Source organism: Echinops telfairi, unplaced genomic scaffold (genome assembly GCF_000313985.2).
Source record: "Echinops telfairi isolate 266 unplaced genomic scaffold, ASM31398v2 ScPeMD7_3533;HRSCAF=4204_0, whole genome shotgun sequence".
NCBI classification, from domain to species: Eukaryota; Metazoa; Chordata; class Mammalia; order Afrosoricida; family Tenrecidae; genus Echinops; species Echinops telfairi.
The window spans coordinates 8,076,095-8,097,263 of NW_022107431.1; the positions used below are offsets into that span (position 1 = coordinate 8,076,095).

General features: G+C 48.9%; 1 protein-coding gene across 1 annotated transcript; it reads left to right on the forward strand.

Moving 5' to 3' along the window:
• Window positions 1-19,797: 19,797 nt before the first annotated feature.
• Window positions 19,798-20,721, forward strand: LOC101641819 (mas-related G-protein coupled receptor member H-like). Its single transcript, XM_004702095.1, has one exon. The coding sequence runs from the start codon at window positions 19,798-19,800 to the stop codon at window positions 20,719-20,721; it is 924 nt and encodes a 307-aa protein (XP_004702152.1).
• Window positions 20,722-21,169: the final 448 nt, after the last annotated feature.

A 21,169-nucleotide genomic window follows, 5' to 3' on the forward strand; every position in this document is an offset into this window, starting at 1 on the left:
CAAAATAAATAAAGTCAACCTTCTTAATTTTGTCCCCACTTGACTCATTGTCATTCTGGGTAACCACAAAAAAGGACAATCCGGCCAACACCCTGTGATTCATACTTGATGACTGAGTGGAGGCCATCCAAGCACTTGACCTGTTCTCTCTCTGTGTGTGTGAGCGCATCTTTCATTTCCCCAGGCCCACTGCCATCCAAAGGAGCCCCCGGGGCACAATGGGCTGTGCATTGAGCTGCTAAGCGCAAGGCCAGTGGTTCAAACCCACCCATCGATCCGAGGGAGAAAGAGGAGGCTGTCTGTTCCCATAAAGATTTCCATCCTCAGAAACCCCCGGGAGCAGCTCTGTCCCTCCTGTAGCACCACTGAGTGGCAATCAGCCCCGTGGCCCTGGGGCTCTCCAGGCCAAGAGTGCCCGGATGCAGTCCGTTTGTGGATAATCCTCCTGTGGGAAGCCTTTGGGGTGCAGCTTGGCTCCAACACCACAAGACAGAATGGGTTGGAGGAAGCTGGTTTATCTCCATGCAAAGGGGAATGCGACAGGGGCGGACCCTCTAGCCTCGCCTTCCTTTGATGAGAAGGTGCAGAGAAGGAGGCTGCAAAATGGGCCAGAACACACTCAGCGGAGATTCGTTAGGTTTGTTCTCCTTTTCCCTGGAGTCTTCTCTCCCAACAAGGAAAACGGACCGAGGACTTGGGCCTCGGGTTGGGCCACCCCCAGGTCCCATGCTGATGTGTCCCCAGGTTCCTGGGGCCGGGCTGGTTATAGGACGGGGTGCAAGTTGGCATCCCGGGCCCCAGAGGAAGGGGGTGACTGCCCAGGAAATCACAGGGGTCCCGCATGGGACAAACACACATGACCCAGGGACACGGAGTGAAGTCGGGGGAGAGAGCACCGAGCTGTAGAGGTAGGTTTAGTTTACCCCAACCAGGTTAAAAGTGAGCCAAGCATTGAGTTACTACCCCAAAGGTCGGCAGTTCAAACCCACCAGCTGCTCCGTGGCAGAAAAATGAGGCCACCTGCCTCTGTAAAGATTCCCTTGGCTTGTGGCAGCCTCCTTCCAATCTTGGCCTCTGTCTTTGCATCCCTGCCTTCTCTGTGTCCTTTTCTGCCCTTCCTCGGGACGCGGTGCTTGCATTTCTGGCCCAATGTGCAGAGGTCCTCATCCCAACTATGGTCATACTCCATGTGCTGGGTGGACATGAACTTGGGGGACCTGAGATCAGCCACCGGGAACCCAGGACAGTGGGGCTGGAGGATGCAGGTGGCACAAGGCTGGAGAGCATCCCAGGTGGGCCTGCGATGGGCAATTAATCAAGTGGCGGCCCCCTCCCTCTGACCAGACGCGTCAACCTGCAACACAGCTAGCTTTCATTTCCCAGGACTGAGCGTCTGTGCTCTTCCACTGCAGGACCCGCGTTTTCTCGGGAAATATGCTGACTCCTTGGCACCCCAGTGGTTTTCAGTCTCTTGCGGTTTGAATAGTTTCTTTAAGGTAAATAGGCAATTCAGGATTTTCCATACCCGGCCTGAGCTCGTCTCCAAGGAGTTCTTTCCCTTCTCCCTTCCTTGCCAGAGAAGAGATGGCTGGCCAAGTTAGCTACAGGGTCTCCTGGCTTTCGGGGGGCGGGGGGTGTCTGTTAGGATCTATTATGGGTTGATGTGTGTTCCCCAAAAAAGATGTACTCAACCCCTTAACTCCCCCAGCCTGTGAATGTGACCTTGTTCAGAAACTGTGTCTCACAGAAGCCAGTTAACATGAAGTCTTGCTGGAGCAGGGTGGGTCCCCAGCAGAGCTGACCAGTGGCCTTGGCTTCCTTGTGTTTTGACACCACCTAGTGGTAGTTTTGTTCTTAAATTTTAAAAAACCACTTTCCAAGGAGCCCTGTGGTGTCCTGGTTCTAACCTCAAGGTCAGCGGTTCAAAACCACCAGCCGCGCCATAGAAGAAAGATGAGGCATTCGACTTCCGTGCAGAGCCACAGCCTCCGAAGCCCACAGGGGCCGCTCCAGCGTGGCCTGTGGGGTCACTAAGAACCAGGGTTGACCTGACGGCAGGGAGGAGGAGTGGTTTCTCTCTAAAGCTGCTTAGAGAAAGAGCCACAAAAGCCCAGGGACTCTCTCCAGGGTCGGGATGGGCCTGAATTGACTGCCTGTCGGTGTGCTGGGTGTGTGGGTTTTTAGTTTGTAGTGAGTTGTTACAGCAATGCTAAGAACATGATACAATAAAATCTGCCAGCGCAGAAACCTGTCAGAGAAGGGAACCTCTGTTCTGCTAACAGGGATCGAGGAAGCGTGGTAAGGCCGCCCCGTGTCTCAGATGCGAAGTGGGGCCGGAAAAACCAGGTCGGCCCATCGCCAGGTGTTCCAACTCTAACAGGCTTCACCGAGCAGCATTCCACTCTGCCAAAGATTCATGTCTCAGAATCCCCTGCCTGGGGGCAGTTCCACCCTGTCCTATTGTGTCACCGTGAGTCAGATTCGCCTCGGGGCCAATGAGTTTGCGTTTATGCGTCGGATTGGACTTGATGGGTTTGGGTTTGGATCTTCAAGCAAGCCTTCTGGTCTAGTCCTCCGGGAGCACGCCAGCCATGGGGAGCCAACCCGGACTCGTGGTGACCCCACGTGTGTCAGAGGGGTTTCGGAAGTCGATGGCCACGGCCTTTCCTTCGTGTGCCTCTGGGGCCTTTCACTTAGTGACCAGGAGCGGTAAGCCACTCACGGCCTTGCTCTGTCCTCCAGGCAAGACGTCCCCAGACAAAACTAACCTCACTGCCTTCCAGGCAATCCTGACTCATGGTGATCCTCCAGGGCGGACTAGAACGGCCCTGTGGGTTTCTGAGACTATACCTCCCCCCCCCCCCCCCCCAATAAAGCCTTTTTATTTAGGTCATACAAGCCTCCTCTTTCTCCCTGGGACAGCTGAGAGTTTTGAACTGCTGAGCTTGTGGTTCCCACCACGCTGCCAGGGAGCCCCAGGCAGGACCGAACCTACTGATGTTGAAATCCCAGCCTTCCAAGAGCCCGGGGAACCCTCTCCCTCAAAAGCGTCTGCTGTTTGTGGTTCAAACTCCGTGTTAAGGCACAAGCCTGGACAACTGAAGCACCTGGCCCACTTCAGAGCCCGCTTCTCAATGCACCGAGACCGGGCCAGGAACAGCTCTGGGGAACAAGTCCTTTTTGGGGTAAAAAGACAGAGACTCTTTCCTGCCGGGACACTGGGGAGAAGGGGGAAATGTCAAATGGCCGCCCCAGGAGGCCAGGAGACGCCCTTTCTTCCACTTCCTTGGGTTTTGGTGCCATCAAGTGGTCGTTCAGTGTCTTAGAAGACAAAAAGGTGGTTCTAAAGATTATTTTTATGTTTCGGATGTCTCCTTCTTTAGAAGGTTGGGTATTTAGTTCCTTAACGGCTGTTTTAGGAACATTTCCCCCCAAAGAGCACGGGAGACATGTCCAGTGAAGCAGGCCGCTTTAAAACATGGGAGGACTAACAATCTGAAGCATGTCGAATGGGTGCATGCAGGGCAGAGGAGGCTCCAGGGGGCCAGCAGCTGGAGGGAGAGGAAACATGCAGATGGTGCTGACGGGGTGGAGTAGATGGGGAGCTGGTTGCCCAATGTGGGGAATGCAAGAAATGTCGGGTGCCACGTCTGCTCTACCCCATAACGACCCGTGCCCAGCAGGAGGACACACTGCCTGATCCAGCTCCACCCTCGCCATGGTCCCCATGTCCCAGCCCACGGGGCCAGCCACGGGGCAGCCCATCTCTTTGATGCCCCTGCTCTCTTTCCCTGCCCCTCTACTTGACCAAGCACGCTGTCCTTCTCCAGGGACTGGTCCTCCCGACAACATGGCCAACGTCCAGGAGACAAGGGCTTGCTGTCCTTACGCCAAGGAGCACTCTGGCCGTACTTCTTCCAAGACCGACTTGTTTGCCCTTTTAGTAGGAAACTGAGAGGGGATTAAAATTGTGGGTTTGACAATAGATGGATAGATAGAGGATAGATGATAGATAGATAGATAGATAGATAGATAGATAGATAGATAGATAGACAGATCTATACACAGATCTTACTACAAAAAAAGTGGTTTTATAAGCCATTTAGAGATTCTGAATTCTTAAGGAGGGTTTTTTAAAGCGGCTTTTAATGAAGTCTTTTCCTTTTCCACTTGAATAACATTATCAGCCATCCCCCACTCTCTCTTTGATGTTTTGCTTTGGATTGTTTCAAAGGCTCAAGTAGAGATAACAAGGGGGGACTAAAAGCAGTTAGTCCACAGTTCCTGGACATGGCCCGGTTACTGGTCCTCTCTCCTGAGGGAACCCGTCTTCCTCTTCTGACCCCAAGGTGGATCACGGTGGTAACATCCAGTTACAAAGCCATCCAAGCCCTGCATTCTCTCAGGAAACAATTGTCTACAGAAAAGAGGAAGCCATGGAGTCCGGACACTGATTGTAAAGGCTTGCTACCATTTCTTTTTATATATTTGATCAAATTCACCAGTGAAACCATCTTGGCCTGGTGCTTTGAAAGGTTATTCATGATTAATCCAATTGTTTAAATAGATAGAAGCCTATTCAGATTGCCTTTTCCTCTTCGTATTTGGGTAAGTTAAATCTTTCAAAGAATTGCACTATTTCATCTAAGGTTTGTGGATGTAGAGTTATATTGACATTCCTCTATTACTCTTTTAACTTTCACAGGGTCAATAGTGATCTCCTTGCTATTATTTGTCTCATATATTAGATCTTCTCTCTCTTTCTCTGCTAACCTGGCTAGAAGTTGGCTAGTTGTATTGAGCCCTTAAACAAACAGCAGTTTGCTTTTGTTCGTCTGCTCTGCTGTTTTTCTGTTTTCCGAGTCATGTCCTTGGTTTCCGCTCTGATTCTTACTATTTCTTTTCTTCGAGTCCTGTGGGTGTTATTTGCATCTTTGTCTAGTTTCCTACATGAGAACTTAGAGCATGGAGCTTTGATTACTTCTCTAACACAAACAGTCGATGTTATAGATTTCCCTCCAATCACCACTTTTCTTCCATCTCATGAATTTTCACAAGTGGTATTTTCATTTACTTGGCTCAAGTTATTTTAAAATTTCTCTTGAGACATCTTGGTTGAAATATGTGTTATTTAAAAGTGTGTTATCTAGAGAGGTCTGCAGGGCCCAGCCCCAACCCCACCTACGTGGACACCTTACCCCTCCCCTCCCTGCAGAAGAATTCACATCAGAGGACAGCACTGAAGGGCCAGCTCAGGGAGGGGGACATGTCTGATCAGAGCACACAGTAACAAATGAAGAGGGAAGAAGCGAGAGTGGGGTACATCCTGGCCCACCAGGCCCCAGGACCATATTCCTGCTCGGAGCAGCCAATGCACAGAGAGGACCGTAGGGTCAGCACAAGACATCCCTCACTGACCCATATTACTACAAGGGACAACACTGGAGACACAGTGTGGGACTTGTGCCCAATCTGACCCCACCACACCAGGGCAAAATGTTAAGGGCATGCAACAGAGCAGCAAGGGGAACAAAGCAATGAAGTCCCTGGGGAATGCCAAAAATAGGCTTTGGGGCCAGGACATGGCTCCCCATCAGACTGGACTGGAAAACACTCCCAAAGGTCAACAAATAGACCTTCAACTATTTATAGGCTTTTCTTTTTTGTATGTCATTGATTTTTGTTGTTGCCGTTTGGTTTATGGGATTTCTTTTGCTGTTTTGTCTTGCTCTGCCTTGTTTTGTGGGAGTTAACAAACTCAGGGACAAGGGAACAAGTAATCTGATGTCGATGGCGAGAAGGGCCTAGGATGCCTGGGAGGGCTTGGTCAAGGGCAATGTAACCGAGAGGAATCAGTGAAACCCGAATGAAGGTCGAACATGATAGTGGGACAAGAGGAAAGTAAAAGGAAATAGAGGAAAGAACTAGGAGGCAAAAGGCATTTATAGAGGTGTAAATACAGGCACATACATATATAAGTACATTTATATATAACAATAGGGAAATAGATCTATGTATGCATATTTATGTGCTAAGTATCAAGGTAGCAGACGGACATTGGGCCTCTACTCAAGGACTCCCTCAATGCAAGAACCCTTTGTTCTAATAGCCCAGCTTTCCATGATGCTCACCTTCCCAACACGATCTCACTGAAGACAAAATGGATGCATAAGCAAATGTGGTGAAGAAAGCTATCGGCTATCAAAAGATATAGCATCTGGGGTCTTAAAGACTTGAAGATAAGCAAGCAACTATCTAGCTGAGAAGCAACAAAGTCCGCATTGAAGAAGCACACCAGCCTTTGTGATCATGAGATGTCGATGGGATCAGGTAACAGGCATCAAAGAGCCAGAACAAAAAATCACATCAATGTGAATGAGGGAGAGGGCAGAGTGGAGACCCAGAGTCCATCTGTAGACAGTTGGACATCCTCTTACAGAAGGGTCATAAGGAAGAGATGAGCTAGTCAGGGCACAGTATAGCAATGATGAAACATACAACTTTCCTCTAGTTCTTTAATGCTTCCTCCCCCACCCCACCCCACCCACTATCATGATCCCAATTCTACCTTACAAATCCGGCTAGACCAGAGCATGTACATGGGTACAGATAAGAGCTGGAAACACAGGGAATCCAGGACAGATAAACCTCGGGACCAATATTGAGATAGCCATACCAGGAGGGGCTGAGAGAGAAAGGAGGAATTGATCACAATGATCTATATATAACCCCCTCCCTGGGGGATAGACAACAAAAAAGTGGGTGAAAGGAGACATTGGTCAGTGTAAGACATGAAAAAATAATAACAATGTATGAATTATCAAGGGTTCTTAAGGGAGGGAGGGTGGGCAAGGGAGGGGCAAAATGAGGAGCTGATACCAAGGGCTTAAGTAGAAAGAAAATGTTTTGAAAGCGATGATGGCAACACATGTACAAATGTGTTTGACACAATGGGTGGATGTATGGATTGTGATAAGCGTTGTATGAGCCTCCAATAAAATGATTTTTTAAATAATAAATAAAAGTATGTTACCTAACATACTCCAAATATTTTGTGATAGTTCACATATATATTTTTTAGTTTAATTCTCTTGTGGTCTGAAAGTATACTTCATAACGTATATGCTCATGTATCAGCCAAGCTTTTCCGTACATTTTTAATGCAGTTTTTGTGGTAAAATTAGGTGCCTGGGTGGATATTCGGGTCAGCTTATGCTTGAGTGTATAGGGTAATTTACATTCTTTTAAATTCATTAAGGTGTCTTTTATGACCTGGGATTGGGTCTCCCTTGACAAATGGGGCATGTCAGGTTGAGTGGAGTGGGTAGTCTGGGTCTCTGCCCTTGCTCCAAATACAGCCTCAAATGTGCTGGCACATCCAGGGGCAACATTATGAAAACTTCTTGGGCAGAACCAAACACTTTGAGAGAAAGTCCTGTGCCAGGTCTGTGAGCATAACAGAGTTCACAAAGACAATGTTGCACATCCTGATTTAGGACGCAGTGACTGGGGTCTTAAAATATTCCTGAGCAGCCGTCTAAGGTGTAGCGGGTGGTTCTCCCCATCCAGAGGAGAGAAGAGAGATGAAACTGAAGACAAAGGGAGACCGTGAGTGCAATGGACGACTGGACCACACACACATCAGTCTCCACAACCCTGAGACCAGAAGAACGAGATGGTGCCCGGCTACTGATTCCAACTGCTTTGAAAATGACCACCAAAGAAGGTCCTGGGCAGAGTGAGAGGAAAACGAGGAGCAGAACTCACACTCATAAAAGCAAGCAGGCATGCCGGTCAGCTAGAGACTAGAGGGACTCCCAAGACTACTCCCCCATCAGACTTGGAGCCAACATAATCCCCTTGTCAGAATAATCAACCAAAGGGAAGCGTTTGCCCAAGGACAAAGTTCACAGAGTTGGGAACAGAAGGAATAGAAATAGAAACATAGGGAGGAAGTGGGACAAGCACCATTGAAGGAGTTGCAGTGGATGAATGGGAACCACTGGGGACATGTTGTTTAATGTGAACCTGGTGGTCTGCTCTGTAACCCTTCAGCTAATGCAGAATGAGAAGCTTTTAGAAAGAGGGAATGTGCAGCCTGCTGGTTTGGGGTGAAACTTCTATCAATGTCAGTCAGACCCATTTGAAACCAGGAAACCCCTCATGACCTGGCGGACCTGTGGAACACGATGCTGAGTGAAGTTGGTCAATCACAAAAGGACAAACATCATACGAGATCACTACTGTAAGGATAAAAGCCAGGACAAAGACTTGCAGACCAAAGGGAACAGCCTCTGAAGGTTCCCAAGAGAGGGAGGGCAAGGTAGAAAGATAAGCAGTGGACTAGAGGGTTGACAGGTGTTGGCTTGGTGAAAGGGAAGGTGGAGGTCCACAAGAGGAAGAGGAGAAATGGGGAGAGGGTGGAACAGAACATGGGGCATGGGAAGTTGATGAGTGGTTTGAGCTGTTGAATGCAGAGGTGAATGTCTGAAATGTAGGCCTCATCCCCCCTCCCTGTAATTCACAATAAAAACATTCATCAAAACAATCAGGCTCAGTTGATTAATGGTACTGATCCATTCAGTTCAACCATATCGTCTCCGATGCTTTGCCTACTGGGTCTGCCCAGGACGATGGAAGGTGCAGAACCCCCAACTATGCGAGTGTCTGGGTCTGGGTCTCCAGTCCTTCGACAGTCTGTGCACATTCAGGACCTAATGTCTTTTGGAGAATTGACCCTGTTGTCATCATGTCACCCCTTGATCATCTCTAGTAATTTTTGTTGCTGCTGTGACGTCTGCTCTGTCGGAAATTAAAGTAACTGCTTCCGCTTGGCTTTGGCACCAACATGGGGCATCTTTATCCCCTTACCTCTAATCGACCTGTGTCTTCATGGGTTTCATATAGACAACCTATAGTTGGGTCTTGTTGGGGTTTTTTTAATCCACTCTGACATTCACTGTCTTTTAAACCGTGTCCTTAGCTCATTCACATTGAAGTAATTATTGATAAGTCCTTAGGTGACTCATGGCTTGAGTCAGGTGCACCTTAGCCCAATTTTTCTAGATGCACACCTCATACATTCCACGTTCCAATTAGGGCTGGATGTTTGCAGCCATGCCGGCTCGTTTTGAGTCGTGCCACACAGCAGATGAAAGGCCTGCAAGATGTGTTCCATCCATGTCATTCAAGTTGACTTGACTCTTTCCCAGTCGTGTAAGGTCCAGCCTTACAACCGAGAGGGTGCTGGAGCGCAATTGTGCAATGAAAGGGAAAGAATAGAGGACGACAAAGTGTGCCCAGGCACACTCTTCCATGAAGCCGGCATGAGAGGGAAAGTGAATGTATTCTTCACCCGGCTTATACAGTCTTGGGACATGCAAGCCCCATCAATCACATGTGTAACAAGGTGGGCAATATCTTACCCTAGATGTTCCTGAGCTCATGGAGGAGTAACCCCTAGTCCTGGGGGTAGGCAGGGGGCCTTGACCACCTCTTAGACAGGGAGAACAACAGAAATATGTCTGCTCCTATAGATAGGGGCCTCCAGCCGCATAGAGACCAGTCATGTGTCTGTAAGATATATATAGATATTTATAAAACGCTATGATTAGAAAACCTAAAAAAATTGAGGTATTCAATTTTTTTAATCATTTTATTAGGGGCTCATACAACTCTAATCACAATCCATACATACATCAATTATGTAAAGCACATTTGTACATTCATTGCCCTCATCATTCTCAAAACACTTCCTCTCCACTTAAGCCCCCGGCATTAGGTCCTCATTTTTCCCCTCCCTCCCCGCTCCCCCCTCCCTCATGAGCTCTTGATAATTTATAAATTATTATTTTGTCATATCTGGTCCTGTCCGATGTCTCCCTTCACCCACTTTTCTGTTGTCCGTCCCCCAGGGAGGAGGTCACATGCAGATCCTTGTAATCTGTTCCCCCTTTCCAACTCACCCTCCTCTACCCTACCAGTATCGCCACTCACACCATGGGTCCTGAAGGGATCATCCGTCCTGGATTCCCTGTGTTTCCAGTTCCTATCTGTACCAGTGTACATCCTCTGGTCTAGCCAGTTTGTAAGGTAGAATTGGGGTCATGATAGTGGGGGGGAGGAAGCATTAAAGAACTAGAGAAAAGGTGTATGCTTCATCATTGCTACCCTGCACCTTTACCGGCTCGTTTCCCACGGGGAATGATCTTTAGTTAGGAGAAAGTGGCTGTGATTAACCTCCAACTCACAAATGTGAAGGCCTTGCGCCACCAGTCTTGGCCTTCCAGACTCTTTATTGTGAGCAAGGAGAACCTGGCCGCATCCACTCTTCCCGGAGCTCAGTTTCCGCTCGGTCGTATGTAGAGTGCTTTTAGACCTGAGGGGCTTATCTTCAGGCACTCTGTCTGAAAATGTTTTGATGTCATTCATAGGCTTTCAGTGGCGAATTTTTCAGCCACAGACCACCTCTACCTATTTCCAGTCTGTTCTCAGTCTAGAAGCTCCTGTGAAACATATCCCGCTGGCATGACAGCAACCCGCCCGCCACCACGCTGTAACAAACTGATAGATGGGTGGAGAGTTTTTAACTAAGATACACTAATCTTCATTGGACTGTGTTGCAAAAGTAGTGTGTGCTTCTCGGGCCAAAATGAAGGAAGGGGTGGGGACAGGGCCTGAGAACACTGCGGGTCTGACAGTCCCCTGCCCTCTGTGCTGAATAAGGAGGCAAATACATCGAACCTGGGGGGTGGGGGGAGCTGGCTCTTCTGTGTGTACAGGGATGGGACATGAAGAACACCAGAGCCTGGGATGGGAACAGCACACAGCCTTTCCTGTAGTAACAAGCCCAGATGATTCCATGTCTTGGGTCTGTTGTCGGGGACAGGCGTGGATGCTTTCCTGTGCCTTTGGACTTAAGGAAAGCTGACTGGTGTCCTGAGTGGCTCTTGACCTTGTGCCTTTGGTTGACAGCGTCTCAGAGCGGGGCTGGCCCAGCCTCTGCCCCCTAGAGCTGCAAAGAACATTTCAGAGCTCCCGAGCCAGATTGGAGGCCAGGCTAAAAGCTTGAGAACAGACTGTTAGCAGGCGGTTCGTGCTGAGGGCCGTGGGCCGTGGGCAATCTTCTCTGGACCCTTCTTGGGGAAGGATTAATGAGCACCTCGGGGTTCGCACACACAGAAAGACTAACTGTGTGCAGGTGAGTATTTCTTCTGGCTCCTTCTAGAAAAATCACTGGGGTTGAGGGTTTATAGGGAGCTTCCAACCTCCTCATTTGACACAGGGGCTTGCATGGGGTGGGAAGTAAGAGGCCCTAAGTCCCAGGGGCCGCCTGTCTGCTGTTTTTATCTCATCCAGCATGGGCTGGGGCTGTCACCCTTTCCCAGAAGCACCTGAAGGTCTTTGGTTGCCCGTGTCCTGTCCCACCACCCCCAATCACAGGTGCCAGAGCAGGATGCTGGGGGCTCACTCGGGGTACCTGCTCGGTTCGGAGAAATTAAACATGAGTCAGATATGTGGCATGACTTTAACTTTCAAAGTTATCTCCCATAAGACTGGGACACGGCCAGGAACACATTAACCATGGCTGCCTGCTGGCATAGTGGGTTGTGCATTAGGCTGCTCACCACAAGGCTAGCAGTTCAACCCCGCCAGGTGCTCTGAGGAAGAAAGAAGAGGCTGTCTACTCCTGTGAAAACATACAGCCTCTGAAACCTTATATAAGATCCCACTGAGTCCGAATCAATTCCACAACAGTGGTGTTTGGGGAGGTAAGAGCTCTCAGGGGAGCCCTGGTGACAGGATGGGTTTCATGTTGGGCTGCTGTCCGCAAAGTCGGCAGTTCAGTCCCACCAGCCATTTCTCAGGAGAAAGAAGAGGATGCCTGCTCCTGTATGGATTTTACAGCTTCAGAAACCCTGGGGGTTGGGGGGGGAGTTGGTGGTGAGGGGGGCAGTTCTCCTGTGTCCTATGTGGTCCCTATGAGTCAGAATCAATGAGGTGGCAGTGAATTCTTATTTTTCTTTGTTTGGGGGTGGGTCGGGGGTGGATTCCTTGGATGGATGGATGGATGGATGGATGGATGGATGGATGGATGGATGGATGGATGGAGGTGGCAAAGGTTGCCTACCCCAAGTCAGGGGCCATGCCAGTGCCTCTGTGGAGACTGTTGCCCTCCCTGGAAGCCTCTTCCCCTCCACAGCCCTGCCTTTCCCACCCGACCCCCCACCCCCACCCACCCCGCCCACTGTGAGCCCCTCCACGTGCACTAAGAGACAGCGTGGATGAGCGTGTGGGGTGTGTGGACCCTCCACAGTAGAACTGAGAATGGGAACCAGAGGCGTAAGGAGAGGGTGGGAGCCCCACTGTGGGACCTGGAGCAAGAGCCCCGCATCGGAGGACCAGCCTGAAAGACACTAGAGGGGCCAGCCCAGGAGTGACATAATTTTGCACTTAGCCGTTTATTTTTCTCTCAGACCTGCTTCTCCTTTTGAATCAGGCTGACTCCCACAGCCAGGAGTAATAAGACGTGAGATTCAAGCAAAGGCACCCCTGTTGACTGAAGCCTTTGAGTGCAGGCAGAAAGGCTAGGTGGGGGACGGTTGTGTCAACAGAGAGCAATTCCCTTATTTGTTCATACTCCTTGCTACTGGCAGGCGTGACTAAGAGCCAGCTGCACGGCTCCAGGTCCCCCCCCCCTGCCCCCTCCATGGGGTCACTGCCAGGGGCCCCTCCTGTGCTCCCAGCCTCACAAGGAAGACACCCTGCAAACGTGCTCTCTCCCAGGCACCTGTCCCTCGGCACAGTCTGGCACTAGAGAAGGGCAGGTGGCAGGAGGGGAGGAAGAAGACATGGAGGGCAAGTGAGCCAAAGACCCCCGTCGGCCTCCTTACCGGGCAAGCCCTTGGGAAGCCAGACCACCTGCCCCTGCAGGGACCCGAGACAAACCTCGTGTGCAGAGACACCACTGTGCCCTTAGCCGGCTGCCCCAGCCTTGCCACTGGCTCACAGACCCCCAAACCAACCCAAACTCACTGCCCTCGAGTCGGTGCCCCCTCAGAGTGACCCTGCAGGACAGGGTGGAGCTGCCTTGTGAGTTTCCGAGATGGCAACTCTTTATCTGTTTGTTTTCCTTTCTATTTTTAATTAATCATTTTATTGGGAGCGCTTACAGATATCATAACGTCCCATAGTTCCATCTCATCCAGCAGTGATGTACCATTGCTACCACAATCCGTTTCAAACCATTTTCTTTCTTTTTGAACTCCTTGGTATCAGCCTTTATCCCTTCCCTCTCCCCCACCCCCCAGGAGGCCTTTTTGTTTGCCCCCATCATAGGGGGTTTTGGGCCATATCTCACACAATCCATTGTAGCCACTCACATACAGTTCTGTTGTTCCACCCCACCCAGTGGGGTTTCTCTTTGTAGGAGCAGAAAGCCCCGTCTTTCTCCCGAGGAGCCACTGGTGGTTGCGATCAAGCCCCGATTCATAACCATTCTGCCACTAAGGCTCCTGAGAGACCCATGTGGGTTCCAACAGAACCTTGCTCCATAGGGGTTTCAGGGACTGGACTTTTGAAACCAAGTGGTCAGGCCTTTCTTCTGAGGTGCCTCAGGGTGGATTTGAACCAGCAGCCTGTCAGTTAACAGCTGAGATTATTCTCATTTGCCTCACTCAAGAACCACAACATGAATGCCACTTGGTGGCATGGAGTCCCGATTCTGACTCATAGCTCCCCCACCCAACAGAGTAGACTTGCCCCCCAGACAGTCTCTTGGGCTGCAAATCTGTAGAAGAGCAGATCAGCACATCTTTGGTCCCATGGAGGGGCTGGTGGGTTCAAATCGCTGAGTGTGATAACCATGTGCCTTCTCTCCAAGGCTCCTTCGAGCATGCACTTATGAGTCAGTGAAAACGACCGCCCGTCCATTTTTGACTCCAGGTGGGTGCAGGTGTTACAAAGGAGAGCTGCTCCCAAGGGTCTGTGTTCCTGTTTTCAGCCATCACCTTGAGGGACAAAGATCTCCAGGCATTTCTTCCTTCGTGCCACTGGTTGGGAGCCCAGGTGGCAGATTGGGCTGCTGACTTGAAGGTCAACAGTTTGAAACCACCAGTGGCCCCAGGGGAGAAAGATGGAGTTTTCTACTCCTGTAAAAAGTTACAGTCTCAAAAACTCACAGAGGCAGTTCTACCCTGTCCTATAGGGCTGCTCTGAGTCAGACAGTGAGTTTGAGTATCACTGCTTGGGTTAGAACTGCCAACCTCTAGGTTAGGAGTCAAGTTCAAAGCATTTTCAAGAACATTAATTCCCACTAGATAAAATGGGCAGAGAACTTGGAACCCTTTACCAAAAAAAATAGAAATATGCTAATAGAACCCCAAAACCCAGGGCCGCCAGACTGATGCCGACTCCTCGGATGCCTGTGGAACGGAATAGAATTGCTCCCTAGGGTTTCCAAGGCTGCGGATCAGGATGAGAACCACTTTTCTGCCAACGACCACTTGGATATTTATAGCATCTTCCTCGGGCCACACTGGCCAAACATGCCGTGAACTCACTGACCATGAGAAGGCTGGAGCTGCTTCTCTTCGGAGAGGCGTGGGACGTGAACTGGCGTTGGTTTTCTCCACCCCCACTGGAAACCTTTTCCCCACCCATAATATCATTCTTTTTGATTGTTTCATCAAAGTAATACATATTCTGATTTTTTTTAAGTTAGTTAATATTTTAGACTTACAGTGCCCAATGTTTTATACAGATAAACAGCAAGACAAAGATTCTGAGTCACACGATCCTGCCGTCAGGCCTCCTACACACTGAAGCAGAATGACGTCTACTGCTTGTAGCCCGTCTCCCACTCCCTTATTTGTCCGACACGAATAACCCTTTTCCGGGAGAGCATTACCTCACAGGGGAGTGGGAGAGGGTAATCAGAATAGTCCATGCAATGTCACCATGCCTGCGGTCACCCTAGCCAGGTGGGCACTCCCACACTGATGTTCGCTGCATTCTGATAGACATTCATGACCAAGACAACGGGGAGATGTGTGTCTGTCCCTGGGGCTGCTGTAAATCTCTACTGGATCAGACAGCCTCATCTTCCTTCCGGAACACATATAAAAAATATTCAGTGTCACCAGTCGTCCAACATGTGAATTGAGTTGCAGATAGCATTTTTTGTCATATGAAATAGGCAATATTTGTCTTGTTTGGGGAGAATGTGTAATTCTAGCAAAGATGAGTGACACATCTGCGCTCCGACATGTCTCAGGATGCCAAGCCTGCCTTCAATGAGCCCGCACAGTGGTCAGGCCCTGACCACGGCACGTAACAACAGGGGGTAGGTTTGGTTTTCGTAACTGCCTCATCGAAAATAGTTTCGATGTAAAACAGAACATAGTATTACAATAAAGTTGAAATAGTAAATAAAAGAGAATAAAGGTAAAATAGTATTAAAATATTCATTTTAAACACTATTTTACTGAGTATTTATTAAACTCAGGACCCCTGATGGTGGAGGGTGACCTGCGATCTGCCAGGTCAGCACTCCTCGGGAGAAAAACTGGACTGTCTCCTCTCCTAAGGAGTTGCAATCTGGGAAACTCAGGGGGCCAATTCTACCCTGCCCTGTAGGGTCGATTGAGCCGGCCTTGATGCAGTGGCCATGAGTTGGGTGTGGATGTGTCACACTGAGGCTTAAAGATTAACCACTTCGCCCAACCAACCCAGATGCCATCAAATCAGTTCTGAGTCATGAAAAGCCTATGTTTGTGCAGAACTGTGGTTCATACAGTTTGCAAGGCCTTTGGGAAGGTTGCCATGCCTTGCTTCCTGGTGCCTCTACAGTAGAGCCCTGGTACTCGACCACGTCAGTAGTCGACACAATCAGATTTCAATGCAGAATGTTGAGAAAACTTTGCATTGGAGCTCAAACAAAACATCAGAATCCAACCCGGCACACCCGATTTTTGTAAACAAAAACAGTTCATGTTTTGGTCACTTGGCGTTTGTTGGCGTTGCTGATACGCATTGTTTAGACCTTTTGCAACTGTGTTTAAGAGTTTTACTATAATTGTTTTAGTTTTGTGGCTTTTTGTACTGTTTTTACATAAAAAACATGGGTTCTAAGTGAAAGTTTTTTAAAAAGAATCATCGTGATAAGGTTAACTGTATTATCGATATTATTGATCATACATTTTATTATTTATTTATCATAAATTATTGATCATAATTTATTGATCACAGTTAAGGAAACACCAACAACAGACCACATTAGACAGATTTCTTTTTTTAGAGAAAGCCAGCCAGTTCCTAGTGAAAAAAGGCAAAGGGGGGCGGGGACTCCTGAAAAGCAGCGACCAGTTGATTGTATGGAAGGGGATTCCCCTTCCAAACAGTGACTCTCTCTCCATCCCTCCTCTCCACGTCCGTGTCCACAGATCCAGATCCGCATCAGTCTCAAGGTATGGGCCATCTGTAGTTGTTAAAAACCTTTTTAATGCTGTATTTCTTATTTAAATTATATTATTTAACTCTGAAGTTATTAATTTCAAATGTCTGTCTAATGTTTAGTATAAAAAGGGCAAGCTTAGGGTAAAAACTTGGTGGTCGAGAACAGATTAATCCATTTTCAGTTATTTCTTATGGGAAAAATTGACTCGGAACCCGACTGCTTCCCATCTCGACACTCCTAGAACGGATTGGCGTCGAGTTCTGGGGTTCTGCTGTAGCTGGGTTCGAACTACCAGCCTTTCTGTCGGGAGTCCAGTGCTTACCCATCCATGCCACCGGGAGTCTCCCCACCTTAAGATAAGACAACGAGTAATCTGGAGTCAAGATTCAAATCCAAATTTCGGACCCCCAAAGCCCATGCTCAGGACCAGACGTCCTTCTCCCTCATAGTCATTTGTAGCGTTGAGACCATTCTACCAGTGGCCACCACGTGGATGGCGACTGGTGGCAGCCTCCTGCGTGTGCGAGGAGCGCTGTGCTCCACGGGGTCTTCAGTGGCTGGTTTCTCAGGGCTGGGTCGCCAGAACTTTCTTCAGAAGTGCCCCTCGATGCACTGGGGCCTCTGGCCTTTCCGTGCATGGCGGTTGGCATCAGCTGTGGGCGCGCCCAATGCCTCCCCAAGGCTTTGTGCTTGAAGTGGTCTCCCCCCAGAAAGCCATCAGAGGTCCCCGTGTAGGGAAAGCTGTGTACCCAAGCAGGTGCACCCCACAGCTATTTATGGGGAAATGTTTCCTATCCAGAACGTTTGAAAATGAAAAATAGCCAAAAGATAAACTAGCACATTAGCTCATCATCAGCAATCATATTTTTAAAGAAGTTTTAATGGCAGTAAACTACGGATAGAAAAAACAAAAAGCTTACGTTAAAAAGGCAGGAAGAAAAGCGCTTATGTTGTAGCTGCTGGGAACTATTTCCACGCAGCAATAGACACACTCTTCTTCGGGTGGTAGTGGTGGGGAAGAGGCAGCAAGGAGACAAACACGAGACCCCAGGGCTTTTAAGTCGATTCTGATCCATAGGGACCCTGGAAGACAGAGTAGAACAGCCTCTGTGAGTTTCTGAGACCTCAAGTACCTAGCCTTTCTCCAGAGGAGTGGCTGGTGGTTTTGAACTGCTGACCTTTCAGTTAGCCACCCAAAGCATAAAGGTTAGATTGCTGTCATCTGTTTGTGGAGTACTTTACATTTATTTCTTCTTCGGGAAATTGTTCCGTGTCGTTTGCCCAATCCCCCTGATAGTTTCCTTTTGTTTTTCTTCTGCATTGTCTACAGTTTATAAAATTCATCTATATTATTTTTACAATCAAGAAACGTCATGCCCTTTGTGGAAATGACCTTGGAGCGGAGACTCCTGCCTGTGGAGAGTGTGTGCTTTGTTGGGTGGAGAAAGAAGAGCTGCATGCGTTAGCTAAATAGGTTATTTCGTTGTTGACTCTGCTTGGATTAAGCCAATACGCCCATGCCATACATGAAGCATGGAAATTCTTAATTTTTGTTTTAGTTATTAGCTAGCACACTAAAACAAATCATAACCCTCCATGTGCTTTATTTTGTGTGTCGTTTACCTAGTCATATCCACACTTTGTGCTTTAAAAAAAGGGGCTTTTATGTGATAAAGAGATTAATTTATTCTGAGAGGGGAAAAACACTCCTTCGATCTTACACAGAGTTGATGTATCTGGTCCACATCAATAAACTGACAAGTTAGCAGATTCAAAAAAGAGAGAGGAAGAAAGGCTGGAGCCAAGGACTGCGCGTGTGCAGACCAGACTCTTCCAGAAACTGTCACCTTCCCGTTGGCTCACGCGCCACCATTAAACCAGGCCTGGCAACCCCTTAGGAAGTGCTCAGAGTTTCCTGTGCCTGTGTGAGCACAAGGGGAAGCCCACAAGGGGGCGTGAGCGATGGGAGAGGCTCACCGACAACTGGGCTCAGTTGTGGTGGGAAGGGAAAGGAGAGAGCTAACTCCCGGGTCTGAGGAAGGACAGAAAGCAAAAGAGGGATCAGCCCGGTGGAAGAGGCTGTGGGGGTGCAAGGAAAGACCCTGGGTGAGCCTTTCCCCACTTGGACAGTCTCTCTAGTAGCAATTCCTACAGAGAGGTTCAGTTACAGACGCCAGGTACCATAAACGTTAAGAGTCCACCCACTGCCCAAGACAACTGAGCAAAACTCTAGAAAGTAGGGGGACAGATGCCTTGAAAACAGTGCCCATCCACCACCATGGGACTGCCTGTCCCTTCTTATCAAGAATTGATAAGGAGCAGCCCTCCTCATGTCACCGTAGTGTACCACTTGCTCTATAAAGTCTTCCCTGACCTCTGCTTCCTCCCCACACCACAGTCGGGTGGGGTCAGGCCATCATCCAGGCAACACTTGAGTAATGGGAAATGGTGACAATCCAGAAGTCACACTATCTAGTGAAATCTGTGGACACAAGGGCTACCACACACCTTCACGTCGATCCAGTTTAAGGAGCCTTGCCCTCCTGGGGCCCAGTTCCGACAGCACATCTTTCTCTTCCCCTTCCTGCTCCTGCACAATGCCCCCACTTATGACTAGCTTTTCCTCTTAGTTCAGTCCACGTGGACAATTCTCAGTGGGTCAGAGAAGGTGCCATGGCCAGCTACCGGTCACATGTATTGTGTCTAATGGATGGACTTTCAGGGGACACTATAGACATTACAAGCTCAGAACCAGGGCACAGAGGAGAGAGAATGGGACCAAGTGGGGAAAGAATGGTGGGACAGAAATGATCAACCCATTTCTAAATCCTCTACAATTACTTTCTTTTACACGCCGGTGCATTTTAAAATAAGTGTCCAGTTCTAGGTTCTGTTTTTGTTGTTGTCGCTTTTTAATCATCCAGTTCTAGATTCTACTAGCTGCTTCTGGTAAGAGCCTTTAGGAAATCTCTTTCACGCAGCTGGGGGACAAACTGTGTGCCAGTGGGTTTTCCTTGGGCCAAGGAGCGAGCGGGATCCTGCTCTGAGACAATGACCGCTGGCTGCTCAGTGAAGACAATACGGAGATCTCAGAGGGTCCTGTCTGGGTGGAGCAACCATAGAAGGGGAGAAAGAGGGACAAAAAAGGAAGGCGAGACACAGCAGCTGGGTCTCTTTCTCCCTTCCACCCCCCTGTATGGAGGGTGACAGACACTGTACGGAGGGTGATAGACACTGTACATAGGGCGATAATAATGTCCCATAGATGTGAAGCAAATGGCACCCATAAGCGCTATCTGTTTTTGACAACAGGTTCACAGAAGACCAGGCCTTTCCCAAGAATGGAGCTATTTAAAGTGACCTTGAGTCCTGTGGAACCCACGCTCTACACCAGAAACTCATCCTTGGATAAAGCAGGTGGGTCCACAGAGCCCTCCATAGAGACCCTTTCCATGAGCACTTACATCTACATTCCCATGCTCATCTGTCTCCTGGGAATAGGGGGCAATGGACTGATGATCATCTTTCTCACCTTCTACATCAAAAGGAAGCCTTTCACGGTCTACATTCTGCACCTCGCCACGGCTGACTTCATGGTCCTCCTCTCTACAATTATCTTGCAGCTGATAAACTTTTCTAGTGAAGACCTCCAGAAGTACATCATTTACATGGAGATTTTCGGCTACAACACGGGTCTCCACCTCCTCACTGCCATCAGCGTGGAACGGTGCCTTTCCGTGCTCTACCCCATCTGGTATCAATGCCGGCGCCCCAAGCACCAGTCGGCTGTGAGCTGCACCGTGCTGTGGGCACACTCTTTCCTTGTGTCAGGCTTAGAGAACTTCTTTTGTGTCTTTCAGCTGGAGCCTCAACTTCCAGAATGCCGAGACGTGTACATCTTTTCATGCGTCTTGACCTTTGTCTTTGTCTGTCTCATGGTCTTCTCCAATCTGATCCTCTTTGTCAAAGTTGGCTGTAACCGGAAACCACGCCAACCAGCCAAACTCTATGTGATCGTCACCGCCACGGTGGTCCTGTTCCTTGTCTTTGCCATCCCTCTGAAGGTCCTGCTCATTGTGGCTTACTACAGCAGTGATGAGTCTGTGTGGGACTTCTTCCCTTACTTGAATATGCTGTCCACTATCAATTGCAGCGTCAACCCCATTGTTTATTTTGTGGTGGGCAGTATCAGAAGGAGAAAGGGCAGGAAGTCCTTAAAAGAAGTCCTGCAAAGGGTCTTTGAGGAAAAACCCATGCTAACTTGAGTGCCAATTTCTCATCATTCTCCCCGACAATGGCCTTCAACTGTGACATCACTTGAGAGAAGCACGTCCTCTGTTGTCTCAGTGTATGAAACATCAGGCGGTCGGGTATCACTGCTCTAATTTACAATCCGGTAGCTCGCCTGTGATTAAAAAGGAATACCTTAGTTCCTCCTAGGAATTCACGAGATCATTGCACCATCCATCACCAATAGGACACGCTTTACTGTCCTTGGCTCGATTCTTGTCCTTGACCGCGGTCTGAGGACTTCCTGTGATCCTGGCACCGTGTGTGTTATGGTGTTACGGGCCTCAGATTGCTTCCCTTCACCTGTTCACACCTCTGGGGGGTCATATTGTTATCCTACCTTTACAGATGAAGCACTGAGGCTTTGAGAGGCTATGCAACTGTATAAGGTCACAGAGCACAGACATGGGGGATGGGGTTGGG

Coding starts and splice junctions, on each gene's coding strand:
- LOC101641819 (XM_004702095.1), top strand. CDS start 19,798: ATGGAGCTATTTAAAGTGACCTTGAGTCCTGTGGAACCCACGCTCTAC.